Genomic DNA, 25,621 nt, shown 5'->3' with positions numbered 1-25,621 from the left:
TTATTAGGGGTAGTGTGTAGAGGAACTCGCAAATATCAGTGAAAGCTGACGAAGCTGAATACGTGTATTTAGGTAGGTGCTGAGAGCAAGAGATTAGAAGAAAAACTAAGCATCCTTCTATCAAACTACCCCTTGGCTTCCTTCTCATATCTATGGCCTTCGATTCCTGTTGGAACCTAGAACGGGAGATCGATGGTTAGCAAGAAAGGGACCAAAGCGGAGGAGGGCATAAGGAGTCACATTACCTGCACACACGGAATGGACCAATGGCCACAGCTCTGGCAGTCATCGGAGTTGCCTGAGTCCTGAAGAAGTCGAAGTGGAACCGTCTCTAGAAGCCGTTCTCCAGACTAGTGCGCAACCAGATGGTCGAGTTCATCCGGACGCAAGTGAGGCAGAACAGAATTTGTGGAACCGAATGTGAAAGCTGGCTCCGGGCATGCTGGTGGGGCATAGTAGTTCTAGGACGGGTGATTTGGCTCTCCAAAGACTGATGTGGGTGAATGTAGCAGTCCACAAATGAGACTCGTCGCCTGCAAGAGGCACACTGACTACCACACGACAAAGCAAAACAACCCGATGTGAGTGAAGCACGAAGTCCACGGTGGAGACATGCGACCTGAAAAACACGAACTACCAGGCAGAGGCAAGTGGCCAAGTTCACACTGCCCGGGCTTCTACCTGCAGATGACACTCATCCCAAATCTGACGACGCATAGGCAGGTGAGCTGGCGTCGACATCACAGCGGACACCGGCCGGATGAAAGGTATACTACACGACTTCTGAGTATCCTGACTTCTGCTCCCATATGCAAACCTTCAGATTGTCCGGCTGGCGAGGTACGGGTGATCGGTCAACTACGTGGCCATCGGGGGTCTAATGAACCGTTAGATTCAGTGTAATAAGTAAGATTTTCAATAGCCAAGCAAACTCACGATGTTCTCTCCCACCCGCTCAAGGGGAAACTCATCAAGATGCTTGTCATTTGGTCGCTGGGTGTGACTCCTCCTTTGCGCCATTTCTTGATAATTTCTTTGCTCGTACTCGTATTCTCTGATACTTCCAGCCTGGTTGGTTCGGAAGCCGTACGGGGCCAATCCAGCATTATCTGGAGAAAAGCATTCTGGTACGACAGTTGTTGTTTGGCTTGCAAATACATCATTTTGTCCCCCCTTCAAAGTGGTCATTTACAAGGACTTTTGAGCTTAATGGTGATTGCGTCTCGAGGTCGGGATATGGCCTTCGGGAGTCTGATGAGCAGTTATTTTAGGAGTAGTAAAACTCTTGGTAGCCAAACTCACAGAGGCGTGTGTGACATCTACACATTGAGCGATCTTGACTCTGAGCTCGGGAGGGCATCCTGATTATCAAAGATTAGATATTCCTGTTGGTACGAGTGTAAGTCTACGTCCTTCAAAAGATATGTGTTCTTACTTGTTTGATGGAACAGGGAGTATATATAGTTTTGCCGTGTTGCGGCGTGAATGGGCATTTGCTTTCTGGTGTATCAAAAAATGGAAGTAGGTAGTTTCGGCGTTGATAATTAATGGAGCTGGAACGCCAAATATGGTGAGCAACAAAGACGACCCTAAGGCGCTTGAAAGGCAGTGGAGATGACGCTTGTAAACCCCGATGAGAGAAGCGCTAAACCCACAGGGAACATGGACTAGGAAGATAGAAAGTATATAGGCTTGAAAAAGTGAAACAGATTCAGGTAGGAGGAGAGTAAGATCTAAAGGTGAGGAAGATGAGGATGTGTGAAAGTGAGAAGGGAGGAAGGCAGGAAGGCAGGAAGGGTTTTAAATTGAGGAAGGTACAATGTTTGCCTTATGTTCATTGTTCATTTCTTCATCTCCCTTATCCATATGCATTGCAAGTTCAAGCACGCCATATTTAGTCAAAGTGAGCAAAGGATTATAAATCTGCTTGGAAATGCCATACAAGCGGGGTATATAATGCTATCATTCTAAGCTGTATGAATCTAACCTGGCGATTTTTAAAAATCTAGAGGATAGTTCAATCCAAAGATGACCGACTCAAAATCCAACCGCCAGCTGCACCTCACGGCCTTTATGCGGCCAGTCTCGCTGCATACAGGTGCATGGCGCTACCCAGGCTCATACCCCGATGCCAACTTCAATTTCAAACACATTGTCCAATTCGCCCAAAAGCTAGAAGCCGCCAAGTTCGATGCCTTCTTCATGGCCGATCACCTAGCCGTGCTGAACATGCCCGTCGAAGCTCTAAAGCGCAGCCATACTGTTACTTCATTTGAACCTTTTACGCTGCTCTCCGCTCTCTCTTCCGTGACAGACAAGATCGGTCTTGCTGCCACTGCTAGTACGACCTACGACGCACCGTATCATGTTGCCCGGCGATTTGCCAGTCTAGATCACTTAAGTGGCGGACGAGCAGCCTGGAATATTGTGACTACAGGAAATCCAGAGTCGAGCCATAATTTCGGCTTCGATGAGCATTTGGCCCATGGTGATCGGTATAAGCGTGCCCGTGAATTCTATGATGTTGTCACGGGGTTGTGGGATAGTTTCGCCGATGATGCTTTCACTTGCAATGTCGAGACGGGAGAATATTTTGATCCTGGGAGGATGCACGTGCTGAACCATTCCGGCGATGAGTTGAAGGTTCGAGGACCGTTGAATATTGCCAGGCCACCGCAGGGATGGCCGGTTATTGTTCAGGCCGGGCAAAGCGAGCCAGGACGGCAACTTGCAGCTGAGACTGCCGAGGTTGTGTTTTGCAGTCCGAGGGATATTGATGGTGCGAAGGCGCTCTATGCGGATATCAAAGGGCGAGTGGAGAAGGCGGGACGGAACAGAGATCAATTGAAGATTTTACCCGCGGCGATGATTATCGTTGGGGATAGCAAGCAAGATGCGCAGGAGAAGAGACTAAAGTTGGATAGTCTGGTGCATTACGACAGTGCCATTGCTTCCTTGTCAATCTCACTTGGGGTGGATGTTAGTGGACTGGATCCAGATAGTTTCTTGCCGGACGACCTGCCCGAGACGAACGCGAGCAAGACTAGCAGGGAGTCTGTTGAAAGGCTGGCCAAGGAAGAGGGATTGACGATCCGCCAGCTTGCGCAACGATATGGTGGATACTCGGGGCTGACATTCCTCGGTTCGCCAAGTGATATCGCTGATGAGATGGAGGCGTGGTTGCGTGAAGAGGCTTCTGATGGCTTTACGTGCACGTTTCCGTTCTTGCCACAGGGTCTGGAAGAGGTGACGGATAGATTGGTTCCCGAACTCCAGCGAAGAGGTCTTTTCCGCAATGAGTATACGGGCTCGACACTGCGAGAGCACTTTGGCCTGCCGAGACCTGAGAACCGTTTCTTCACTGAGGAATCATAATTTTACCTAACCATGATAGATTGTATTACCGCAGTGAGGATACTCACTTCATTCAAATGTGTCTAATTGGGATGTTGACTATATTTATATAATAGGCCCATTCATTGGAACTCTATCTTAGCCCCATTTACCTGCCATGTCGCCGAATAATTTCACCTTAAGTATGAAAATACCATGATTTACTTGATAAATTGTGGTGCTCTAAAGATTTAGGACCTCGCACCAAATTATAGGGGATTTTGGTAGCATGTACCTAATCGTCGTGTATCCCAGTGCCCATAACTATTTCAATCGTGTCAGGGCGTCTTCTCTTGTCATCTAGAAGAGGTGAAAATTATTTGACACCAAGTACCATTTGTCATAGAGTAACAGGTAGCTTTGAGCACCTCAATTTTCGAATAGACATGGTCAAATGTGGTCGAATCCGTATCTTTATATCGAGATGCGTACTTGCTTAGTGGCATCCTACACGTGAGCTTTGTCGGTGAATATACATCACAGTACTCTGGTGCCCTAGAGAGAACATTTATTCATGATTTACTCTTCATGTTAGTATATACTGTGTCACAGATACACGGGTGCACAATATAGAGACTAAAATGAGGGCCGTGGATTTGGGCACCGTCTACGAGATTGTAGGAAACCTGAATATCCAGCTGCTACCCCGGAGCCTCTGCTCCGTAGTACAATGCTTCTACCCTTCATCATAGACATTTGCAATTAAGGAGGTTTGTATTGTATTATTACACCCAAGCCTCCAGTGGAAACTTGAATACAAGCTTGGACGGTAGCCTCAAACTAAAACGACGGCCTGGCAGTCCGTCGCTCATACCTGACCAATATACAACGCGCCTAGACTCTAGCTTTTGTAGCTTAGATCGTATCCGTCTAAAGGGCTTCTATGGCATGGCTAGTACCTCTATCTTGCATCATACATATATTGCTAAGCCGCCTCGGATCTCGAGGGCTACTCCTACTCTCAGTTTTACTTCATTACATCTACAGAATAGAAGCACATAATTCTTAGAAAAATTTGACATTACTCTTACATCCAGGTGAAGGGGATCTGAGAGCACCCTCTTCACCTGGTCATCGTAGTACTCCCCACTGTTCTCTCCCCTTCCTCCTCTTCCTCCCCTAGGCCCCTCCTTGGCCTACTGGGCCCAGTGGCCCTCTACATGGTAGTGGACACGAAGTCCACGGCGCAGCATCTCAGTGTACAGAGCACGAAGCTCTGCAGTGTTGAACCCCGAAGGGTTGACCTCCCCGGCCCGGGTGAGGCGGCACGGGGGCAGGCGGTTGGTCAAGTCCGCCCGCAAGTGCTCGAAGGCGAGCAGGTACAGCTCCTTCGACCAGGGGCAGGAGCGCAGGGCCCGGAAGTAGATCTGGCGGGCACGGCCGACGTCGTGCTCCGCGTACAGCTCGTAGAGGATGTACAACCTCCAGATGGTGAGGTTGCTCTGCGCGGAGGTCGAGCTTGCCAGCTCGAAGGGGCTCTTTCGTGTGGGAGTCCGCCCGATCGGGACGACTCCGTCATCACCGATCGCTCGCTCAAAGGCTGCCCGAATTGAATGCGGGGTCGAGCCGAGCATGATGGGGCGGCCCATCTCAGCGTAGATGCTGAAAAGGTGAGTCGTGACGGGCACACGGTGGATTGGTGCAGGCCCTTGCAGATCCCGCTCGGCCCTGGCCTTTGCCCCGATGGTGACGTCGAAGATGTCGCGGGTGCGGTCGGTGAGTTGCAGACGAGCCTCGTTCCATTTGAATAGCGACAAGAACATGGTGTTGTGAGGCCACCATTCCAGGCTATCTAGCAGTACGGTACGAACGTCGGCAGGTTTGAACTGGCCACTCTGCTTCTCCACATAGTGGTACATGATCCGGGCTCGGGCTTGGTGTAGCAATTCTCCGCCGAGCACCTTGAAATCATTGTCAGTTTTGGGAAGGACTCTGAGCGAGGTGACTGCGTTATTGTAGACATCGAGAACTTCATCAAGTGGCTCGCCCAGAAGGTAGAGGGTGATCGCGTAGCAGTCAGCGTAAGCTGCGTATGCTTGCATTTTCTTGAACTTCAAGGCATTCTTCTGAGACGCAAACAAGCACTGTAAGTAGTTAGCATGGGGTTCACTGAGATCATCGGATGATGACTTGCCTGCTTAACCCTGAGAAAATTGGGTTGATTAATTTCAATCTTATCAGCTTTTTGGTATGACGGTAACTGGACTTGATTGTAAGGCATAGCCTGCAACAAGTATGATGCTCGTTCCTTTTCCCCGGTGTGAAGCATTTCCCAAATCCACGAGTTCCACAGGAGTGCAGAGTCAGTGAGCTCCCGAGTGTCGAAATTCTGGCTCATAGACAAAGCAGTTGACCACACATTGTGAGCAGTATCATGATCGCCAGTTCGCCAATACATGAGCGCAACGGCATTGTAAAGTCTCAGGTTCGATGATCGCTCCTTCAAGAGCCTTTTTCCGTACTTCTTGCCCAGATCGTTGTTACATGCGAAGGTCACTGCAATGGCGTATTCAGCCAATCGGGTGTCCCCGAAGAGGTTGACAAGGGCATGAAGAGTCAACTGTACAAACTCGGGATCGATGACACAGGAAGAATGAGAGGTGGTTGCAGCCCACTTCGTCAGAGCTGAGAACCACATCTTTGGGTCAGCAAAGAAAGTATCGGTGGTGTGAACGAAGGTATGATGAGGGAACGCGAACGGTTCAAGGGTGGTGGTTGCGGCATATTTTTGAAAATTGATCCAGTCCGCGATTGTGTTTCGAGGATCGTCCATGTATTCGTTTCGCAGGAAATTATCACCAGTCCATAGTCGGCTGGTGTGCATATTCGCGGGGAATGTCAAATGAGGCAAATGGCAGAAATACAAGAAGCCATCAACTAAGGAACCGAGGCTTTCATTCAGGTCCCAGAAGTATGGCAGTATCTGCGTGCAATCTTGAAGAAGCACCACTTGGAAACCATCATCCTCCTTTGATCTATCGAAGGTATGTGACGGCATCCGATTTTTGAACATCCGCTCTCTTTCTGCAGGTGCCCAGGTTCCGAGCAAGTCTCGAATATCCGCCTCGGAAGTGTAAACATGTTTGTTGACATGGACACGGGAGAGTTTTCCACTGTTCCAGGGTTTCCAAAGAGGCTCTCCAATGCGGGCGTGCCCAGGCGCCCAGAATTTTTTAAATTCCACTAGGGCCTCTTCCTTCTTTCCCATTAAATGGGATGGCCGGAAGCATGTGAATTCGAGCACCGCTTGCCATAGACCGACAGCTAGCTCTACGTGTCCCGATTCTCGAAGAAACAGGGTCAAGCGGAGCAGCAAGTATGATCTGACCAGACTTTTCTGCGGTCCGAAGCCGACTCGTGAATGGGTCTTCAAGCAGTAGGCATAAGTCTTAAGGCAATTGTCAAAGTTGAAATCCTGGCTATCAGTCTGACAGTAGTCAAGATACTCAATCCATACAGTGATGAACTCAGAGTTGTGGCAGAGGACTTCTTCCCATTCCAATGCCAGTTTTTTGGCGTCCCAGACTTTCGCACCCTCTTCCATACGAGCGAGCACGAGGTGGTCGCGTTCGGGATTTTGTGCGTTAAGCTTGATCGCTTTTTCATACACATACAGCTTGGCTCTCGCGACAAGGTGTACATCGCCGTAATAGGAGGTGTGGTCGCCAGTGACAGCAAGCTCTTGATGCTCAGCAAGACGAATCCATGCTTGAATATCATTGGGTTTTTGCACCACTGCACGGTTTAACTTCGCATTGCGATTGAGAATCTCAGCTTCGACAGCAAGTCGAGTTATGGTGGTCGCATCGAAATCTTCCGCGGCTTCGTTTTCAGACTTATCCGGGATATGGATGGAGCGATATGACAGTGGATCATCATCCAAGTTGACACTTGGCGCAAGCCCGGGTTGAGACGATGGGATTGTTGTTGATATGAAATTTTGGGCATGTTGGTTGTCGGCAGCAAGTTTGGCATTAATCTCAGACCGGAGGCGAAGGGGAAGATTTATGGACAAAGCAGATAGGGTTTCAGCGGAGAGAGGCTTGGCTGCAGAGGTTGCAGATGAGCCTGAGTCGGGGCGAAGAATGAGCAGGGGACCTTGATCATATCGTGTTTTGTAATCAATGCGCTGGCCGGGGAGCCCAAGTACGAAACCATTGCCATTGCGATGGTACGCAGGGACGTCGTAGCGATCTACGCCGTAACGTGTATTGTCGCGATCGCCGAGGCTGTCGACGACAAATCCTTTGTTTGCCGCATCGTTTGCAACGTTTACATCGTCAACTCCTTCCCCACTCAGGCGCTCCTTACTTTGTTCAACCTTCACCTTTTGACGGTCAACATCCGAACGCCTTTCATGTCGACGAGAGCGCGGAGACTCTTTCCGGTCTGCGCGCTGACGATGGCCCGAGCGACGCCGGCGAGGATCGTGTTCCGAGCCGGTAGCGGCGGCCGGAGGGGAGGTAGGGGGAGGTCGGAAGCTGGAGAATTGCGGGACACCCTTAAGTTCTGGTCAGTCTGTGCTCTTTATGTACTAAGGTGTAAGTGAAGGCTAACTAACCTGGGACCCATGTGAGTCCATCGTGGTGTCTCGATCTTTCTTATCGAGTCGCGCCGCGGTCTGATAACCCGGGAAAACGATTCTCCGATGGGCGGTCGGGCTGGCCGGCAAAAAAAAGTCAACCGTTTGCTCTCGGTCAAACAAAGCTTAAGACTTACCTCAAATTATTTGAACCGTCTGCCCTCGGTTCGCAGAGAAAAAGAAAGACTACTATCAGGAGTCTTGAGGATATGTGTCACTGCGCAATTGTGTGAGAACCGAAACAAAAGAACGAAAAAAGTCCGCGGAACAGCCCGCCAAAAGAGACTTCACGATGGCTTCGTCTCTCGCCGCGCAGCTGTCGCAAATTGCGGCCAAGTCGACACACGAGCTTGACCTTAAGGCGCAAAGGGTTTCACACTCACAATCTCTTATTTTCGACCCAAAGGTCGCCAGCACTCAAGACTTTGATGCGATTTATGATATTTGTTATGACGGGTTCCGGGAGTTGTGCTCGTTGGACCCCCGGTTTGCAGAGTTTGATCGCACAATCTTCAGCGAGCAGAGCAAAGCGGAGGACCGCAGTCAGATGAACGCAGCTCAGAACAAGGAGCTCGATGCTGCGGTTGAAGCTTTCCTGGCTCTGGTTGGTGGTAGACTACAGTTGAGCCCTGCAGTGAAAGCTGTGGACTGGCTTGTGAGAAGGTTCAGGTGAGAAACAATCGCGAGGGGGGTTGCAGATCGTGAGATCGTGAGGTGTGGTGGCTAACTTATATGGCAGAATCCATGAGTTCAACACAACCGCCGTATTATTTACGTTCTTGCCGTATCACACGACGCCACTCTTTTTGAACCTTCTATCTATTCTTCCGGAAACTCTTACGCCGACATTCAAAGTCCTTACTCCATACAAGAACGGCCTTATTAATCCGCCGAGGCACCCGCTTGTTCACAGCGCAGCGACGAACAAGCCTTTCTTTTCCGAATTAAATGAATACGTCCTGAAGGTTTGTAGGCAGCAGGCCCAAAGCCATGCACTCCTCGCATTTTGGGCCGGTATTGTTACAGAGGCTGTCGCAACAATGCTCGACGGCGCTCGCTCAGGCAGAAGAGAGGCTGAGAAGCAAAAGCATGAAGATATCCTTTTGCGGATTTTGCCGGTACTCAGCAATGCCTTTACAATGAAAAAGGTCTCGGAATTGATCGTCGGCTGCTATATGATCTGTGTGGTCCTGGCGCAAAAGGCCTTCCTCTCCAACGAAGTTATTGATGGTCTAATGGAAAGTGTTGTGGGTTCTTGGACAGAAGATACAAAGATATCTGGTTTGATCTGCCTTTCGGTTCTTGCACAGCAGAAACCTGCTGTTACGATCCCGAAAAGAGTCTTCAAGGGCATCTTGCGCCTCGAAAACCCTATCGGCCAACTTTCTGAAATCGCGACCCAATATCAGACGTCTAACCTTTTGCTTGGGATCATTGCTGGCTGTTTGACTGATCTTGACAAGCAGGACAATGCTCGCCTTGCAATTCTGGCCTCAGTCTTTGAACACAAGATGCTTGGCGAGAACGAGATTGCTAAGGCTATGAGCCTGGTTCTCGAAGCAGCCTCCAATGCAGATGAGACCCGCAGAATGTCTTTGGAAGCCCAAACCCAGCTCGCTGAGCTGGTTCAAGGATTCAACCGATCGGAAACCCTCCAACCCATTTTCCAGAAGACTTTGACCGAATCTTCGTTCAATATCTCGGCACTGGAACACAACCTTCAGACCGTTGTCGAGGCCCCCGTTGTGACGCAGGCTATCGAGGATGTGGATATGATCGATGCAGACGACCAGCCTCAGGTGGACGCCTTTACGCCAGCTCTGGAGTCTTTGACCAAAGAGCCCTTGTTCCCATACTCGTTCCTCTCCAAGCAGTCTATCATTGAATTTGATAACCTGGTACGCGTTTTCGCCTTGGCCGTGGACTCTGAGGACAATCTCGAGCTTTTCACCAATTTGCCAATCTTGGGCAAGTCCCAGGCGACCAAGGTCCCTCAATATTTGTCCTTCTTTGTCAGAGTCGTTGCTGGCCACTACCCCATTGGTACAAAAGTTGCTGCTTTGAACATCGTATCATCCGTTCTCTCATCTGCACCTACAGACTTTGATCCTCAGGCACTGCTACCATTCCTGTTTGTGGCCCTCTCTGATCCTTCCGAACGAATTCGCCGTGAGACTGCTGGCGTCTTGGCTATCATCGGATCTTTGTACAAAAAGAACACCAAGGCCAATGACAGCTCGAAGCCATGGGCTCACGACACGATTTACGGCAAGGGAAAACAATCTACGGGTGTTGCATGGCTCACCACTAAGGATTCGCACAAGGTCCTAGAGCGGGCATTGCTTCCAGGGTTGGAGGAGTCTATCCTTGATCCTAACCATGTTGGTAGAATGGTGGAAGCTACCCTGCGGGGCACCGTGGTGTCCGAAGCTTCGGGTGCATCCGAACTCAAGAAGTCTCTCCGCCTCAGCCTCTTTACTTTCATCTGCTCTCATGTTGTTAAGATGCCAGTCTTCGCACCCAAGATCAGCTTGCTGAAGTTGGTCAACAGTGTGGAGAAGGTCTCTACCGCAACCCTGACCAGTGAACTTCTCCCAGTGCTCGAGGATTGGCGTCGCTTGAACGAGAAGGAAGTCGAGGAAATTTGTAGCAAGGAGCGCATTGTGGCGTCCGAGACAGAGCATTTGATTGCTGCTATTGTCACAGCCAAAGAACAGGATGCCGTCGATGTCCTTCTCTCCAATGTCAGCTCTGGTGATAACTTGCGCCCGTCCTTCGTTGCGGCTTGCTTTGGCCAAATCAAACACATCTGGGCTAAGATCCCCGAAGATCGTCAATTGACCGCATCCGAGAAGCTCCTCGATATCTCCCTTGCCGGTTCGGCCAATACCGCTTCTCTGGCAAACAACTGCCGAGATGTTCTTCGCACTGTCCAGCTTTCCGGTGCTGTTCTTCAGCAATTTGTTCAGAAGATTCCTGTGTCTATTACTGATGTTGAGTCTATTGGTCCTGCGCCAAAGCGTAGACGTACTAGCCAGAACAACATGGTTGCCATGACTGTCAAGGACGAGGCAGAGCTGAGCAAGTTGATGGACAAGATGACTTTCATCTTGGAGATCGTGGATAGCTCCTCCCCAGAGACTCACCCCGAGCTTGTAGATGGATTGTTCCAGACTCTCGCTGCTCTTCATCACTTCAAGTCTCAGATCCAGTCTGGTATGAGCTATCTCCTCAGCTTGACTTTGGGAAGTCTCTTGGCTATTGTGAACAAATCCAAGGGATCTGTTAAGCCGCAGTTCGATACGTCCGTCATTAGGGCCGACCTGGTGGTGGACTGTGTGCGAACAACTGACAGCCCGCAGGTTCAGAACGGAGCTCTTCTTCTTGTGGGAAGCCTGTCTGTCATTGCGCCCGAGTTGGTTCTCCACAGCGTCATGCCGATCTTCACGTTCATGGGCACTACTGTTCTCCGCAAGGATGATGACTACTCTGTTTCGGTCATTGACCAGACCATCGATCAAGTTGTCCCTGCCCTCATCCAATCTCTGCGTAACCAGAAGAGGGATGTTGTCTCCGGAACTTCCGAGTTGCTGCTCAGTTTCACTGCAGCCTTCGAACATATCCCCGCGCATCGCCGCCTGAGACTCTTCCACGCCTTGATCAGCAAGCTTGGAACACAAGACTTCTTGTTCGCTGTCTTGGCAATGCTCGCTAACCGATACTCCACCAACAAGGATGTCCTCACACTGATGACCGGTCTGGTCTCAGATACTACACCTGTCGTGGAGCTTACCACCTACAGCAAGTACTTGAACTTGGTCAGCGATTCCCTCAAGACCAAGCCAGGTATCTCTCAGGTCCTTCTTGGAATTGGTAGTGACGATGGGCGCGACGCCCAGAGCATCTGCGTTGATCTCCTGCGTGATCTTGCTCACTTGTTCAAGCACTCTTCTCTCAAGGCTAAGCTTGAGACTGCCTTTGAGTCGGACGACGAAGCTGCTGATCAGTCCCGCGCTTGCTTCTCCCGCGTCCTAACGCAGGTGCTGAGCATCGGCGAGGCTGTGCAGAGTATGAAGCCCGTCAGTCAGGCTTGTGGTGAGGTTCTCGGTGCTCTGTTCAGCACTCTGTCTCTCGTCGACTTCCTGGATACCATCGAGGTTCTCCTCCAGGGTCCCAATGACGAACTTCGACGCAAGGTTCTTCGTTTGCTCGAAACCCGCCTCCGCCAGAACCCGGAGCGCGACAACCTGTCGCAGATCCGGGTTCTCGACTTCCTGCCCACCCTGGTCGGCATTGTCGAGTCGTCTCCCGATACGCTGCTCAAGCATGCTGCTGTTTCGTGCATTGACCGCATCACCGACAAGTACGGCCGTAAGGACCCGTCCAAGGTTATTGCTGCAGCTAGAGTGGTTGCCAGTGAATCTTGTCTCGGCCAGTCCGATGACCGCATTCGCTACATGGGTATCCTGTGCCTGGCCTCTATGGCCGAGGTGCTGGGTCAAGCCATGATTCCTGCCCTCCCAGACACACTCAAGCGTTCATTGGAATTGCTCGAGTTGAGTCTTGCTGCTGGCAAGGAGAACTCGCGCCTCCACGACGCTGTCTTCACCCTCTTCTCTGCCCTATTCGTTCACCTGCCATTCATGATCTCGGCTGGTCATCTGGACAAGATGCTTCTTCTGTCCTTCAAGTCTGCTAATGCGGACATCGAGGAGAGCAGTGATGAAAGCCGCCAGGAGTCCCTGCGGTTGATGGCCCGCAAGGTGGATGTGGCCGCAACCCTCGGCGCTGTCGATCGCAATTGGCAGCACGCTGTCAAGGCTGGCCCAATTGCTGTGAACGAGCTCTTGGAGGTTGTCACAATTGCTGTTGACAAGCACCCCAAGTCGACCATTTCCAAGAACATCAACGTCCTTACCAAGATTCTCTTCAAGGCGTTTGATATGCGCCGTGAGCAGATCGCCCTTGGCGACAAGGCTATCTTTGAATCGACTGCCATTGATGAGGCCGAAGCGGCGCTCAACGACGTCACAATCAAGATGATTTACAAGCTGAACGACAGCACGTTCCGACCCATCTTCCTCAAGTTCGTTGAGTGGGCCACTACCGCTGCCCCCAAGGAGGAAGAGGGTCAAACCTCGCGCCTCACGACTTTCTACAAGTTCCTCGAGGTCTTCTTTGGTACTCTGCAGGTATGTTTCCGCACAATTCTCTATGCATTGATCTTTATCGCTAATACCTTCTTCAGTCAATTGTCACCGGGTACTCCAGCTATGTGTTGGAGAATGTTGTCAGTGTCCTGAGCACGTCGGGTCCCTCCAAGGCCCAGAAGTCCCTCTGGTTGGCCGCCCTCCGTATGCTCCGCAAGTCGTTCGAGCATGACCAGGATGGTACGTTTCCTCTCCGCGTCCAATATCACTGATTTCAGCCACTAACATCTACTGCAGAATTCTGGCAAAGCCCCTCCCACCTCGCCAGCATTTCCGGTCCTCTGATCGCCCAACTGGCCCACGCAACCAGCACGACCACCTCTAACATGGTCATTGCTGATGTCGTGCCCACAATCACAGAACTGGCCATCGCCGCCGACTCCACAGATAACCACAAGGAGCTGAACTCCGCTTTGATGAAATACCTCCGTCCCTCCTCTGCGCCTAACGCCCGCTTCGCCGGTGGCGACAGCCCCCACACCCGTCTTGCAGCTCTCAAGGCCGAGCAGGCCCTTACCGAGCAGCTTGGTGAGGAGTGGCTGGCACTTCTGCCAGAGATGTTGCCTTACATCAGTGAGCTTATGGAAGACGAGGATGAGAGCGTTGAGAGAGAAGTTCGCAGATGGGTTAAGCAGATCGAGAAGGTGCTTGGTGAGCGTCTCGATGATATGTTGACTTAGAGCTTTGGTTATGATTGTGTACAAAATTTGCATTTTCTTGGCGTCCATAGAACAGGTTCTGTGCGAGCCTTGCTAGCGGTCTACGGATAGTCTGTCTAAAAATTGATTGTTCTAATTATTTGTTCAATTTCTATAAATGATATTGCTTTTATCTAGACAGCATCTGCATCCACGTGCCCATAAGCAGACGCCAAATCGGCTGCATGTTCTCGTAAACTGTAGCGAAAGGTGGGGCTCCGGCTTTGAGTAGTTTGTGAGTAACGGACGCACGGCCGTGGAGAGCTGCCCATTCAAGGGCACAACTGTTGTAACGTCTAACATTATGCTGGTATAGGTAGCTGTCCAATGAGTTGTACAGTCGGCGGGTTGTTCGTGAGAGAGCGCTGATCTCGCTGTCTAGTTCCAAGCTATCGGCGATGAGATAAACTATCTCGAGTGGAAAATCTGAGAATTCCATCATGATAGGGATTTTCATAAACCAATTTAACCCCATAAGCTCTCTGCAGAGATGACCTTCTGTATTAAGACTGGTTTAAATGAAGGCTGCGCTAGATGGGCAGAATGAGAAGGGGCAGAGAGGTAAGATCAAGATACTCTGTACTGTTAAGGTCTGGAATTAGACAGGTTCTATTCTTAGAAATGACGCTATCCCTTAAAGTTGACAAGCGTGATTTCGTGGTTGAATTATACGAGGCAAAGAGGAGTTTAATAGGCATTTTTACTAAATTCAACGCTTGGTGCAATATAATTTCTAGTATCAGACTTTCCTAGGTAGAAGGCGCATCAATTTACGAATATACTTCTGCCGTCAGAAGTCTTCCTCCAAACCCTCACTTTACGTGCTAAATCTCCCATATAATCTTTTGGGTATAAATAGAAATCTCTTGTCATTTCAAACCTCCTGCTTTTTCCCCGGCAATCCACCAGCAATTTCTGCTGTCTACGTATTTCTACTTTGACGCCCCCCAACATTTCAAATCATTGTCCAGTTTGTTCCTGGAGAGTTATATATGACTAAATGTACTATATATTGTTGTACTAGACAATAGTGTTGAATTATACAGTATGAAACTATACAAAGCATGTAAATTGAGATATTGACTCTTGCAAAGATACTTGATGTAATCAAAGATGAATTGTAAACTGTCTACTCTCTCAATGCCAGGCAAGAAGCCCATATTTAGGCTTCATACCCCTGTAGATACTCATGATAAACCCCTCAGATATAACACACAATTTGTAATGGCAACATGAATGGAATCACAGAGAAAACAGGAGATAGACGGATTCCGCCGGGGGAAGCACGTTGAAGCAGTGTTAACGCAGTCCGAATTGAAATCCCACTCTTCGATACAACCTAGATGCAGGTTATATGTAGGAATGAGTGACGAAGCGAAGCTGTCAAACTGCATCGAAGCTCGATTCCGTAGGAGTTCAAGATTCTTCGGCATGCAAGTATTCCTTGGCATACAGAGATGCCTTGGCCTTTTCGAAACAGGTTCAGTATTAAAACCATCCCAGGTTAATTACTGTGAATTAACTGGGATTCTCAACAGACCACGCTAATTGACGGTATATCGGCTGCTAAAATGGCTACCACGAACGGTTCAGCTTCCTTTTTACCCAAATCCTATCCCAACATGCGCAGGATATACTTTTCATGACAGTCACAGCGTATATATACCGCTGCAATCGGAGGTTCTGATTCTGATCTTTTGAGTGGTTAAACACTCTTATGTAATCACTGAAGGATGCACCTGCCCCTGATTGAGCGTGATTACGGACTTTTGTTTTTCTCACATCACTAGAGCATATCGCGTCGTATTGTGTTTTGGCCAGATTTGGATCTCATCTAGGTGCCTGGCGGTGGTGTACGTCTATTTCGTCAGGAAATTGGTCACTATCCGATTGTCTTTCGGGCCCTAAAGACCACCTAAACGTCCAGAAAATGGCCGTGATAACTATCTCAGACATTGATATCCGAGTTTGGGATCTACTATTTACGTCTGGCGGCTTGCTCGCATTGATTGGGACTTGGATCGGCATCACTGCATTGACTTATCTGATCTCGACGATCCAGGGTGCTATCAGAGTGCGCGACAAACGTCATGGAAGCCGCCCACCAACACTCCCGTACACTATCCCACTTCTTGGTCATCTTCCTGAGTTTTTAAAGGACCCAAGAAATTTCCTGGCAAGAGCAACGTACGTTTCATAAGACTGAGGGAATTGCAAGTCTGCTAACCTGCATGGACAGCGCTCAATATGGTCCGTCTACTCCTGTCGGCATACAGCTCCTCCACCGGCGTATGAGCCTTCTCGGAGGCGCTGATAACATAATTGCCCTTTTCAAGAGTTCCAGGGACCTAAGCAGTGAGCATTGGCTCGTGCAGGTGCTGGTTAATGCATTTGGTGTGAACGTTGCGGATGCACCTTTTTATCTGGCCGATGACACGGGAATCAACAACCACCCTGACTCCAAAAGTAAAATGACAAACCCAGAGCATCGCATCTTCCATCTAGTCTATAAGTCCGTTCACAGTGGCTTGGGCGGAATTAGCCTCGCGGAAATGGAGAGACAGGTTGTGAAAAACTTGTCTACGCAGATCCATGAAACGGATTTCAAGTCTGATGCCTGGACTGAAATCTCGGATATATACAGCTCATTCATCCGCAAGACCTCCTTCAGAGCATCCATCGTATCTCTCTGCGGATCGCATGTCTTCGAAGTGATCCCGACCTTTGATAGTGATTTCTGGGTATTCGATAGCCTGATGCCAAACTTGTTCAAGGAGATTCCGCGGTGGCTAGTACCGGCGGCGTACGTAGCCAGGGATAAAATGAACGAAAATTTGCAAAAGTGGCAAGCATTTGCCCATGAGAATTATGATGTCCGCCAGGGCCAATTGGACAAAAGGGAATGGGAGGAGTTCTTCGGATCCAGGCTGATGAGGACGAGACATGAATTCTTCCAGAAGATGCCGTTGAGCAAGGAGACTATAGCTGCCGATGATCTTGGATTGATTTGGGCGTATGGAACTCCTCCCCTGCTTCTCTTTCTCTTTCTCGTTTTCTTTTCTTAAGGCCAACCAGCTAACCCATGAACAGGGCGACCGCAAATACTGTCCCTGCGATCGGCTGGATGTTATTGGAGGTTCTTCAGCGTCCAGATCTCCTACTGAGGGTCCGAGAAGAGGTTGCTCCCTATGTCTCCCGAGACCCGTCAGACTCAAGCCAGATGGTTGTCGACATTCAAAACCTCTGCAAACAGCCCCTCGTCCAATCTATCTATGCCGAGGTCCTACGCTTACGTTCCGGTACCGTCATTGGCCGAATACCCTCATCTTCCGATTTTCACGTTGGAGGTTGGCATTTCAAGAAGGATGAGCAGATCATTGTATCAAACTACAATACCGGACGCGACAAATCCGTCTGGAATCAAGGCACTTTCGAAGACCCACATCCTGTTGATGAATTCTGGCCGGATCGTTTCATTGTTTACCCGGATGACCCTAATAGCGGTCCTACCTTACAATCTGTACAACCAGAAGCAAAGAAAGGACAAGACTCGACAATCTCGAAACCAACGTTCTCCCTCAACGGGACGGCTGGGTCTTGGATCCCCTACGGTGGAGGCACGCGAATGTGCCCTGGACGGCATTTCGCGAAGGAGGAGATGATCGTGACGATGGCGATGTTTCTGACAGCGTTCGATATTGAGCTTCTGACAGATAAGGCAGATAAGATCTCTTGGATCCAGCCGGATTTGAAGTATCTCATGTTCGGTGTTATGCATCCGAAGGGAAAGATACCCGCTAGGATTCGGAAGAGGGAGTTCTAAATGCAAATCCCATTCGATCCACATCAGTACCTAAGGTATCGGCCTAAAAGAAAATCATCTTTATTTGATTATGATTCTTTAGTACCTTATCTACTTTATTTTTGGATTGCTATCCAAATTCTGTAAATGGTATCGTATTCAGTTATCTGGAATGACAGCGTCCGAAGCATCCACACCAGCATTCCACCGGTACTTAGAAGCAGGGTGATCTGCATGGGGTCCTGACTGGCCAGGCTGCGCATAGAGGTTCTCACGGTATGTTCCCTTGGGCACGGCATAGTCATCCCAGAACAGGCCTCGCTTGCGCAGCTCGGGAATAAGGAGATCAATGATATCCTTAAAGGAGCCGGGCTTGATTGCGTATGCCTGTGCGAACAATGTTATTAGATGTCTCGAGATGCAAAGAGCTGTTTAGAAGCACAACTTACCAGATTGAACCCATCCACATCGGCTTCTTCTACCCATCGCTCCATGCTATCCGCAACTTGAGCAGCTGTACCAACAGGAGTAGCACCCAGCCCTCCGACGGTGATGTGCTGACCGACAGTGGCCTTTGTCCATTTAGACACTTCCGGTGTCGCCTTGGACCAGCCCTCGACAGCGGAGCTATACAGAAACCCGAGTCAGTCTTCGTCAAGCTGGAAAGTGGAAGCGTGATCACATACCGGATAGCATTACTCTCAACATGTCGCAGCTCCTCATCATCTCCATACGTATCCAAATCAATCCCCGTCCACCCACCAAACAGCGCAAGCGCTCCGTCAATAGACCCCAAACTGCGGAAATACTTAAACTTCTCCACAGCCTCCTCCTCGGTCTTACCGAGAATAGGACAAAGAAGTGCAAGGAACTTAATACTCTGCGGATCACGCCCATACTGGCTCTGTGCAAGTTCCCGAATCTCCTTCACGTTCTTCGCTACTACAGCTGGGCTGTGGCCCGCCACGAAGATAGCCTCGGCATGTTGCGCGGCGAAGGTTTTGCCTGCTTTTGATGTGCCAGCTTGGAGTATGACTGGTGTGCGCTGTGGACTAGGTTGGCAGAGATGGGGACCGGGCACGTTGAAGTATTTGCCGACGTGGTTGATTTGGCGCACGCCTGCTGGGTCGGTGTAGATGCCGCGCTCGCGATCAAGGGTTACGGCGTCTTGGCGCCAGGAGGACTCCCATAGTTTGTATGTTACTTTGATGTATTCTTCGGCGAGAAGGTAGCGGTCGTCGTGCTGGGTTTTGTTAGTAGATTATAGATGCATGGGTGTGGGATGTGAGGCTTTACGTGTGGTTGCTCGGCTTGGCCCATATTGCGGGCTGCGGAATCGAGGTATCCTGTTACGACCTGAGGATATTGTTAGTATGTACTTCTTTCGGGTGCTGTACTTCAAATTCGGTTTGTTACTCACGTTCCATCCCAGGCTATCAGACGAGTTGAATTAGTGACTTGTTCTCCCAACGGGTACTAGATGTACATACCGTCCTTTGGTAAGATGATCGACAGTAGATAGTCGTCTCGCAAGATGATATGGCTGTTCGTAGGTTGTTGTGACTGTCACTCCAAATCCAATATTCTTTGTAGCCGCCGCCATCGCAGGGACCACTGCCAACGGCTCGTTCACTGGCCACTGAGCACCCGAGATGACTGCAGGGTCGAGGTTTCTGGGTCCTTTATAAACGTCGTATCCTCCTACAGAGATTTCGTTAGATTTCTCCCCTAAAATGAAGTTCCACACTCTCCTTACCAAGAACATCTGCGATAAAAATTCCATGGAACTTGGCCGACTCGAGTAATTGTGCCAACTCGACCCAGTGATCGACATCATTGAAGCGATGCGACTCATCTTCGGGGTGTCGCCATAGACCTGGCGATTGATGGCCGCTGCCTATACTGATTATTAGATATTGGGATTTTCACATGTGAAACGAGGTTCGACGTACACATTTCCACAAAGGCATTGAGGATGAGCGACTTGCGAGCCTTCGCATCTGATGGAGTAGACATTTTGGATTGTAATTTAGAAGTAATTGAAGAAACAATACTATCCTGGTACAGGGAGAATCTTTATATTTATCTCTATCATTCAAATAAATAGAAACAGACCCCGGGTGCGTCACTCGGCATTTTGTTATAGCATCACAGTGGGCCGTGATGGCGTGCCGAATACCCTCTGGTCACGAATTGCGCGGCCACTTTAATTGGCTTAAACGCAATTATACTATGCATACTATGCTCTTTTAGTATAACTCACTCTCGCCCGAGAGATCTAATGCATATATTGTACTACAATATTCAAGTGATGTGATTCCGCGGGATCTCTCCCGTCCCTTCGATGTTCTCAGTTACTTCACATTCTTCCTATTGGGCCTTGGAAGAAGATCAAAGTTTCTGAATTTACTCAATTTTGGGAATTAGATCACTCGAATTATCATTAGTTGGTTATGTGTTGCGACAGTTAAACTTGAATATCTTCGTTTCCTCTCGAAGTATAAATGTACTCTGTACAAAAGAACAGGCTATTCAAATATATCCTCTCATTCAACTTATAATTAAATAAATCATATACTTAGGACGTATTATATTAGCCAGAATATCCTTAAACCTAAAAAGTCCTCCAGCCGCGCCAATCTCGTGAAGAATCACATCATCGCGAGCACAAATCAAGCCACTGTGGACCTTATATCAATTCGAACAGGTGCCTTAAATCACCCCCCTGTCCAGGGACTTGGTAGATCAGACGTACGAATATCATTTAAGCATACGTAGTCCCTGTTCCATGTACTCGGTACCATTGCTGGGGTTATCATTCGTCTCCCTTTAACTATACAAGTCCACTTCCTACTATCTTATCTATCATTGAGTAGGCTCTTGGACTTACACAATGACGAGCTTGCATGCCCGCGATGGCATTTCGACTGTCCAGCCACCTCTCTCACAGGCAGTTGGCTATGTCGTCGTTGTTGTTATCGGTGTGATTATTGCTCTGGGCAAGTACTTGAATATATTCCCTCCATACCCCAACTAACACCGAACAGTGATGATGCTTATCACAAAAGTCCTGAAGAAAACCACCGGAGAGGACAACGAGAAGACCGAAATGTACGCGAAGTTCTCCACAAATCGTCCTTCAATACTAATCCGGAAACAGGTTCATGACAGCAAACCGTACTGTCCGCACAGGCCTAACCGCATCAGCCGTGATATCAGTCAGTTTTTCTCCCCCAGCTGCTTGGATTCCAACTGATAAATGACTCTCTCTCTCTCTCAGTCTTGGCTTTGGTCAACCGCTTTACTCGGCTCATCTTTTGTCGGCTATGACTATGGTGTAGCCGGTCCATTTTGGTTTGCCGCTGGCTGCAGTCCAATGATTGTATTCTTTGCGCTGTTGGGAATATCCTGTAAGCGAAAGATTCCTGAGGCGCATACTTCGCTGGAGGTTGTTCGGATTCGATACGGTACATTAGCTTTGGTCTCTTATCTGGGCATTTACTGACTTTATTTCGATGTTGTAGGACATGTGGCACATGTTGTGTTTATGATTCTCTGTCTGGTGAACAATATCTTCGCTTGCGCCAATATGCTTCTTGGTGCTGCAGCAGTAATCACTGCTGTGTAAGCTTCCCCCAGTCCATTGATATGCTCTGGCTAACCAACTCAGCACTGGAATGCATATCATTGCTGCAACATTCTTGTTGCCGGTTGGAGTGACCCTCTACACATTTGTTGGTGGCATCAAAGCAACGTAAGTCCTCTTTCCTCAACCTCATAAGTCCAAATATCTAACTGTCATGCAGATTCCTCACCGATTATTTCCACACGGCTATAATTATGATCATCGCATGCTACTTCTCCGTCAAAGCCTTCTCAACTGACCAGGTTGGCTCCGTTGGTGATCTTTTCGAGCTTGTCCAAGCAGCGGCGCAACGACACCCAGTCTCTGGCAACCAAGATGGGACATATCTGACAATGACATCGAAGAGTGTAAGATCAAAAGTAATGAATCAATTCCACTAATCCATCCACTAACATTACACCAGGCAATCCTTTTCGGAATCCTTCACACCCTTGGAAACTTCGGTTTGGTCATTGTAAGCACAACACCATATATCCCATTACCATCCATTTCTAACTCCCTCTAGATGGACACAAGCTACTTCATCAAAGCCTTCTCCGCCTCCCCCGCTGCAGTAGTACCCGGCTACACAATCGGAGGCATCGCCTACTTCGCCATCCCATGGGCCCTGGGAACAGTAATGAGCTCCGTCGCTCTAGGACTCGAGAACCATTCAAGCTTCCCCACATTCCCAAGGGTAAGCAGTCTACCTTTCTCGATCTCAATGTCACTAACACCACAAATCAGAGAATGACGAGTACGGAAGTCGGCAATGGCCTCGTCCTCCCATACGCAGCAATAACCATCGCCGGTAAAGGCGGCGCCGCAGCAGTCCTTCTAATAACCTTCATGGCTTGTACATCAACTCTCTCCGCGCAGGTCATCGCCGTCAGTTCGATCCTCAGCTTTGATGTATACCGCGAATACTTCAAGAAGAAGGCCACAGACCGGGATCTGATCCGCGCGAGCCACTTCGGTGTGATTTTCTTTGCTGTTTTCTCTGCTGCTTTCAGTACCATGCTGCACTACGTGGGTATCAATCTAGGCTGGACGCTTTATATGCTGGGTATGTCATTTTCACATCTTATCTCCTATCTTAAACTAATATTCTTCTTCTCTCTACTAGGCGTGGTTACATGTCCTGGAATCTTCCCAATGATCTTCACAATACTCTGGCAACGTCAAAGTAAAGCCGCCGCAATTCTCTCTCCGATCCTTGGTCTTGCTACGGGTATGGCAGTATGGCTCGGGACCGCGTCTCACTTTAGTGGTGAAGTTTCTGTCGCATCGACGGGACAAGTCCTTCCTTGTTTATATGGAACAGTCGCTTCATGCATGTCGCCCATTGTATACTCGGTTTTGATTACGTTTGTCCGACCGCAGAATTATGATTGGAATGATTTCAAGAAAGTCAAGCTGTCTCTTGAAAAATTGGATAGTGATTTGACGACCGCACACCATGACCAGGTTTCTTCTCGTGGGGATGACGGGAGTGTTGAGGACGGCGGCAGGGGTGCGCAGGATCAAAAAGAGCTGAAGCGATGGGGTCGTATTGCGGCTTTTTGGGCTGCGGCGACCTTTTTGGGTCATTGGGTTATTTGGCCTTTGCCTATGTACGGATCTGGTTATGTCTTTGGAAAGAAGGTATGTGTTACCAATGCTTTTGCTGCTCTTGACTGACTGACTGCTCCTTTAGTTCTATATTGCCTGGGTCATTGTCGGTATCATCTGGCTCTGGCTTAGTATGCTGGTTGCTATCTTCTACCCTATCTTTGATGGTGGTTTAGAGCAGATTCGTGATGTTTATCGGGGTCTGAGAGGTCATAATAATGTGACTGAGGGTGCTCGGAATAACGATGGCAAAGGAGAAAGTAGTTCTCTATCTGTTGGGTCTATCAGCGAAGATACTCATATCGGAGATTCGCAAGAGAACAAGACTTAAATAACTTTGCGGAGTCAAATCCCTCGGTGTGTGTTGGGCGCTTGGCACGATTATGCTATTTAACGTTGTTGCGAGTTTTTATGTACTACATCTGACCTACACATAAAATGCAGACAAGTTTCGATGTTAATCGTGTTTTTTAAATTTCCAATTCATAAAACATGTATGAACATGTTCGAGATAGATGCAAAATTGGCGCACATCCATCAGCCATCAAGGCTGATCCAGATATGCCCAAATCACATAGCAACCATAAATGTCCCATTCCAGATGTCAGCAAAATATGTTCAATCTTGCAATATCGACAACCAAAGGAAAAGGATGATCTAAGGGAATCCGTTCTTCAAGTTATCGTACTTGGAGGCAGGGTAGTGCAGCTGGTTGCCGCTCTTCTCCAGAGCGCCAACACCTCCAAGTGTGTTAACAACCTGTGTTCATGTCAGTAAAGTGCAAACCCGATATTAAAGCCAGAAATTGACATACAGTTGTAATCAAACTGTCCCCGCCAGCCTTGTCAGAGCTGCTCTCCCACCACATTCCACCGCCCAGTCCGCGGGACTGGATGTACTGCGCCTTCTGGCGCGCAATCTCAGGTGTATCGTAGCTGACAAACAGTCGACTTCCTTGGTTGTAGCAGTAACTTGCACCGGGTTGATCCAAGATTGTCACGGTGCAGCCTGGCAGTGGCAGGCCCTTGTAATCCCACACGCCGTTCTCCCATGTGCCTGCTCCAACTCCATTGTAAGCCTTTCCCGGGCCGTCGGTGTTGGTGAATGCTCGGCCGTACAGCGGCATGCCCATCACGATCTTGTTGGCGGCTACGCCTTGCGAGGAGTAGTAGTCGAGTGCTTGGTCCGTGTTGAATGGAGTGCTAGACGGGTTGTCGTTTGACGCGTGGAGGTTGGAACTGTGACTGGCAACTGTGTCCCAGCTGCCGGAGTAGTCGTAGGCCATAAGGTTCCAGAAATCAAGGTACTGGTCCATCTCTCTCAGGTGCTCTTGACGGTAGTGAATTGGGCCTAGGACTTGTCAGCTGTTTTGGAATATTTCAACAATGGAGATAAAGTTACCAGCAGGGGATGCTACAGTAAGCAGGAAATGATAACCACCGGCGTTGGCCGAGCTGTAGTTATCTAAAGCCTGAATATAATTAGCCACAGCTCATGGATATTCATAAATTAATGATCACATACCCCACGAAGTCGTCGGAGTGCATCGACAAGCTTGTCCGCCTGGTCGTCATTGGCAGGGTACTATGATATCTATAAGCATCATCATTCCAACATCGCAACAGTTTGAGACTTACCTCATAATCAACATCAATACCATCCAAGCCGAGGTTCTTCAGCAGCTCCGTAGCAGAATCAGCAAACTTCTGCCGTCCAGCCTCGTTGTCAAAGGCAGACGCAAAGTTGGGGGAATAGGTCCAGCCTCCAATGGACAGAAGAACCTTGAGCTTGGGGTTTCTCTTCTTGAGCAGGAAAAGCTGTTTGATACAGCCATAGACATTGTTTCCGGAATCATTCCAGGAATCAGTAGGATAATGTTTGTCAGTATCAGCCCAGGTGTCTGACAGGTAAACCTCGCCTGTAGCAGGGCGAACATTGGCAAATGCATAGAGAACATGTGTCAGTCGCTCGGCGGGAAGGTCCTGAGGTTGGAAGTTGCGGCCGTAAATGGCCTGGATAGTCATGTTAGCATTCCTGTTTGGATGTTTCGATGTTTGGATGGTGGCATTCTTGATCCCAGGCTCCATGCTTGATCCAGTGATATAATAATATATATGGTCTGTACTCACCCAGTTCACATAGTATGCCACTGAGCGGTACCCGCCAACATCACGAGATACAATCCCAGTGGTGTTGGTGCTCATGGCAGGAATATAGGCAGCTTCAGCGAGCCAGCTCAGGCCTAGAAGGAAAGGAATGACAAAATGCATGATGAAGGAGTGTCGAGATGATTTCTGATGTCTCGGACCAGCGAGGTTGATGAAGGTTGGTGAGGTTGAGGAGGGAATGACCTCACTATTTGTAGTCGAAGTCGACAAACAAAAGAGATTTCCTCCGCGGATATTGAGACGACGGACAATAGTTGTCAAGCCCATTCAATCGGTTTGTCTTCCCAAATAGGTAATAGGTACCCTGTTACCTAAAGGGTGACTTGCTTGATACTAAGGGGTCTTCATCGTTTCAGCCATTGATGTCGGGGAAACCAATAAAACTCTATGAACTGGTCACATTCAGCAAGTTAGGCAACCGGTGGAGTTCACTTGGTCAATTAGAGCATTGTGTTTCTTGTGGAGGTTGGCGACCTAGGCAGCGCCACGGCGCATCATCTCCACACTATGAAGATCCCAATATGATATCTAC

General features: G+C 49.0%; 9 protein-coding genes across 9 annotated transcripts; 4 read left to right on the top strand and 5 right to left on the bottom strand.

The window, feature by feature from the left end:
* Window positions 1-772: 772 nt before the first annotated feature.
* N7517_006545 (uncharacterized protein) lies at window positions 773-1,188 on the bottom strand (the record flags this gene model as incomplete). The annotated part of the gene is made up of 2 exons (XM_056724275.1): window positions 773-877; window positions 937-1,188. 2 exons carry the CDS (start codon window positions 1,186-1,188, stop codon window positions 773-775), a joined length of 357 nt encoding a protein of 118 aa, XP_056580525.1.
* Window positions 1,189-2,028: 840 nt separating this feature from the next.
* On the top strand, window positions 2,029-3,375 carry N7517_006544 (LLM class flavin-dependent oxidoreductase; the record flags this gene model as incomplete). Its single annotated transcript, XM_056724274.1, has 1 exon — window positions 2,029-3,375. The coding sequence occupies one exon, from the start codon at window positions 2,029-2,031 to the stop codon at window positions 3,373-3,375; it is 1,347 nt and encodes a 448-aa protein (XP_056580524.1).
* A 1,154-nt stretch (window positions 3,376-4,529) lies between these two features.
* Window positions 4,530-7,975, bottom strand: N7517_006543 (uncharacterized protein; the record flags this gene model as incomplete). The annotated part of the gene is made up of 3 exons (XM_056724273.1): window positions 4,530-5,477; window positions 5,504-7,902; window positions 7,951-7,975. 3 exons carry the CDS (start codon window positions 7,973-7,975, stop codon window positions 4,530-4,532), a joined length of 3,372 nt encoding a protein of 1,123 aa, XP_056580523.1.
* Window positions 7,976-8,267: 292 nt separating this feature from the next.
* On the top strand, window positions 8,268-13,865 carry utp10 (snoRNA-binding rRNA-processing protein UTP10; the record flags this gene model as incomplete). The annotated part of the gene is made up of 4 exons (XM_056724272.1): window positions 8,268-8,644; window positions 8,715-13,167; window positions 13,224-13,365; window positions 13,423-13,865. 4 exons carry the CDS (start codon window positions 8,268-8,270, stop codon window positions 13,863-13,865), a joined length of 5,415 nt encoding a protein of 1,804 aa, XP_056580522.1.
* A 148-nt stretch (window positions 13,866-14,013) lies between these two features.
* Window positions 14,014-14,322, bottom strand: N7517_006541 (uncharacterized protein; the record flags this gene model as incomplete). Its single annotated transcript, XM_056724271.1, has 1 exon — window positions 14,014-14,322. One exon carries the CDS (start codon window positions 14,320-14,322, stop codon window positions 14,014-14,016), a length of 309 nt encoding a protein of 102 aa, XP_056580521.1.
* Window positions 14,323-15,813: 1,491 nt separating this feature from the next.
* N7517_006540 (cytochrome P450) lies at window positions 15,814-17,706 on the top strand (the record flags this gene model as incomplete). Its single annotated transcript, XM_056724270.1, has 3 exons — window positions 15,814-16,070; window positions 16,123-16,896; window positions 16,974-17,706. The coding sequence occupies 3 exons, from the start codon at window positions 15,814-15,816 to the stop codon at window positions 17,704-17,706; spliced, it is 1,764 nt and encodes a 587-aa protein (XP_056580520.1).
* Window positions 17,707-17,844: 138 nt separating this feature from the next.
* N7517_006539 (LLM class flavin-dependent oxidoreductase) lies at window positions 17,845-19,701 on the bottom strand (the record flags this gene model as incomplete). Its single annotated transcript, XM_056724269.1, has 8 exons — window positions 17,845-18,072; window positions 18,135-18,312; window positions 18,372-18,928; window positions 18,982-19,041; window positions 19,106-19,118; window positions 19,176-19,386; window positions 19,442-19,582; window positions 19,638-19,701. 8 exons carry the CDS (start codon window positions 19,699-19,701, stop codon window positions 17,845-17,847), a joined length of 1,452 nt encoding a protein of 483 aa, XP_056580519.1.
* An 877-nt stretch (window positions 19,702-20,578) lies between these two features.
* Window positions 20,579-23,252, top strand: N7517_006538 (sodium:solute symporter family protein; the record flags this gene model as incomplete). The annotated part of the gene is made up of 12 exons (XM_056724268.1): window positions 20,579-20,684; window positions 20,733-20,796; window positions 20,846-20,903; window positions 20,966-21,152; window positions 21,210-21,309; window positions 21,356-21,439; window positions 21,492-21,678; window positions 21,735-21,785; window positions 21,837-22,007; window positions 22,058-22,376; window positions 22,437-22,954; window positions 23,007-23,252. The coding sequence occupies 12 exons, from the start codon at window positions 20,579-20,581 to the stop codon at window positions 23,250-23,252; spliced, it is 2,091 nt and encodes a 696-aa protein (XP_056580518.1).
* A 326-nt stretch (window positions 23,253-23,578) lies between these two features.
* Window positions 23,579-25,191, bottom strand: N7517_006537 (glycoside hydrolase family 18 protein; the record flags this gene model as incomplete). The annotated part of the gene is made up of 6 exons (XM_056724267.1): window positions 23,579-23,680; window positions 23,736-24,271; window positions 24,323-24,392; window positions 24,446-24,505; window positions 24,559-24,933; window positions 25,051-25,191. 6 exons carry the CDS (start codon window positions 25,189-25,191, stop codon window positions 23,579-23,581), a joined length of 1,284 nt encoding a protein of 427 aa, XP_056580517.1.
* Window positions 25,192-25,621: the final 430 nt, after the last annotated feature.

This window comes from Penicillium concentricum, assembly GCF_028827145.1.
Source record: "Penicillium concentricum strain IBT 3081 chromosome Unknown utg000002l_segment0_segment0, whole genome shotgun sequence".
NCBI lineage: Eukaryota > Fungi > Ascomycota > Eurotiomycetes > Eurotiales > Aspergillaceae > Penicillium > Penicillium concentricum.
Note: the sequence above shows the minus strand (reverse complement) of the source record. Positions and strands in the feature narration are given on the sequence as shown.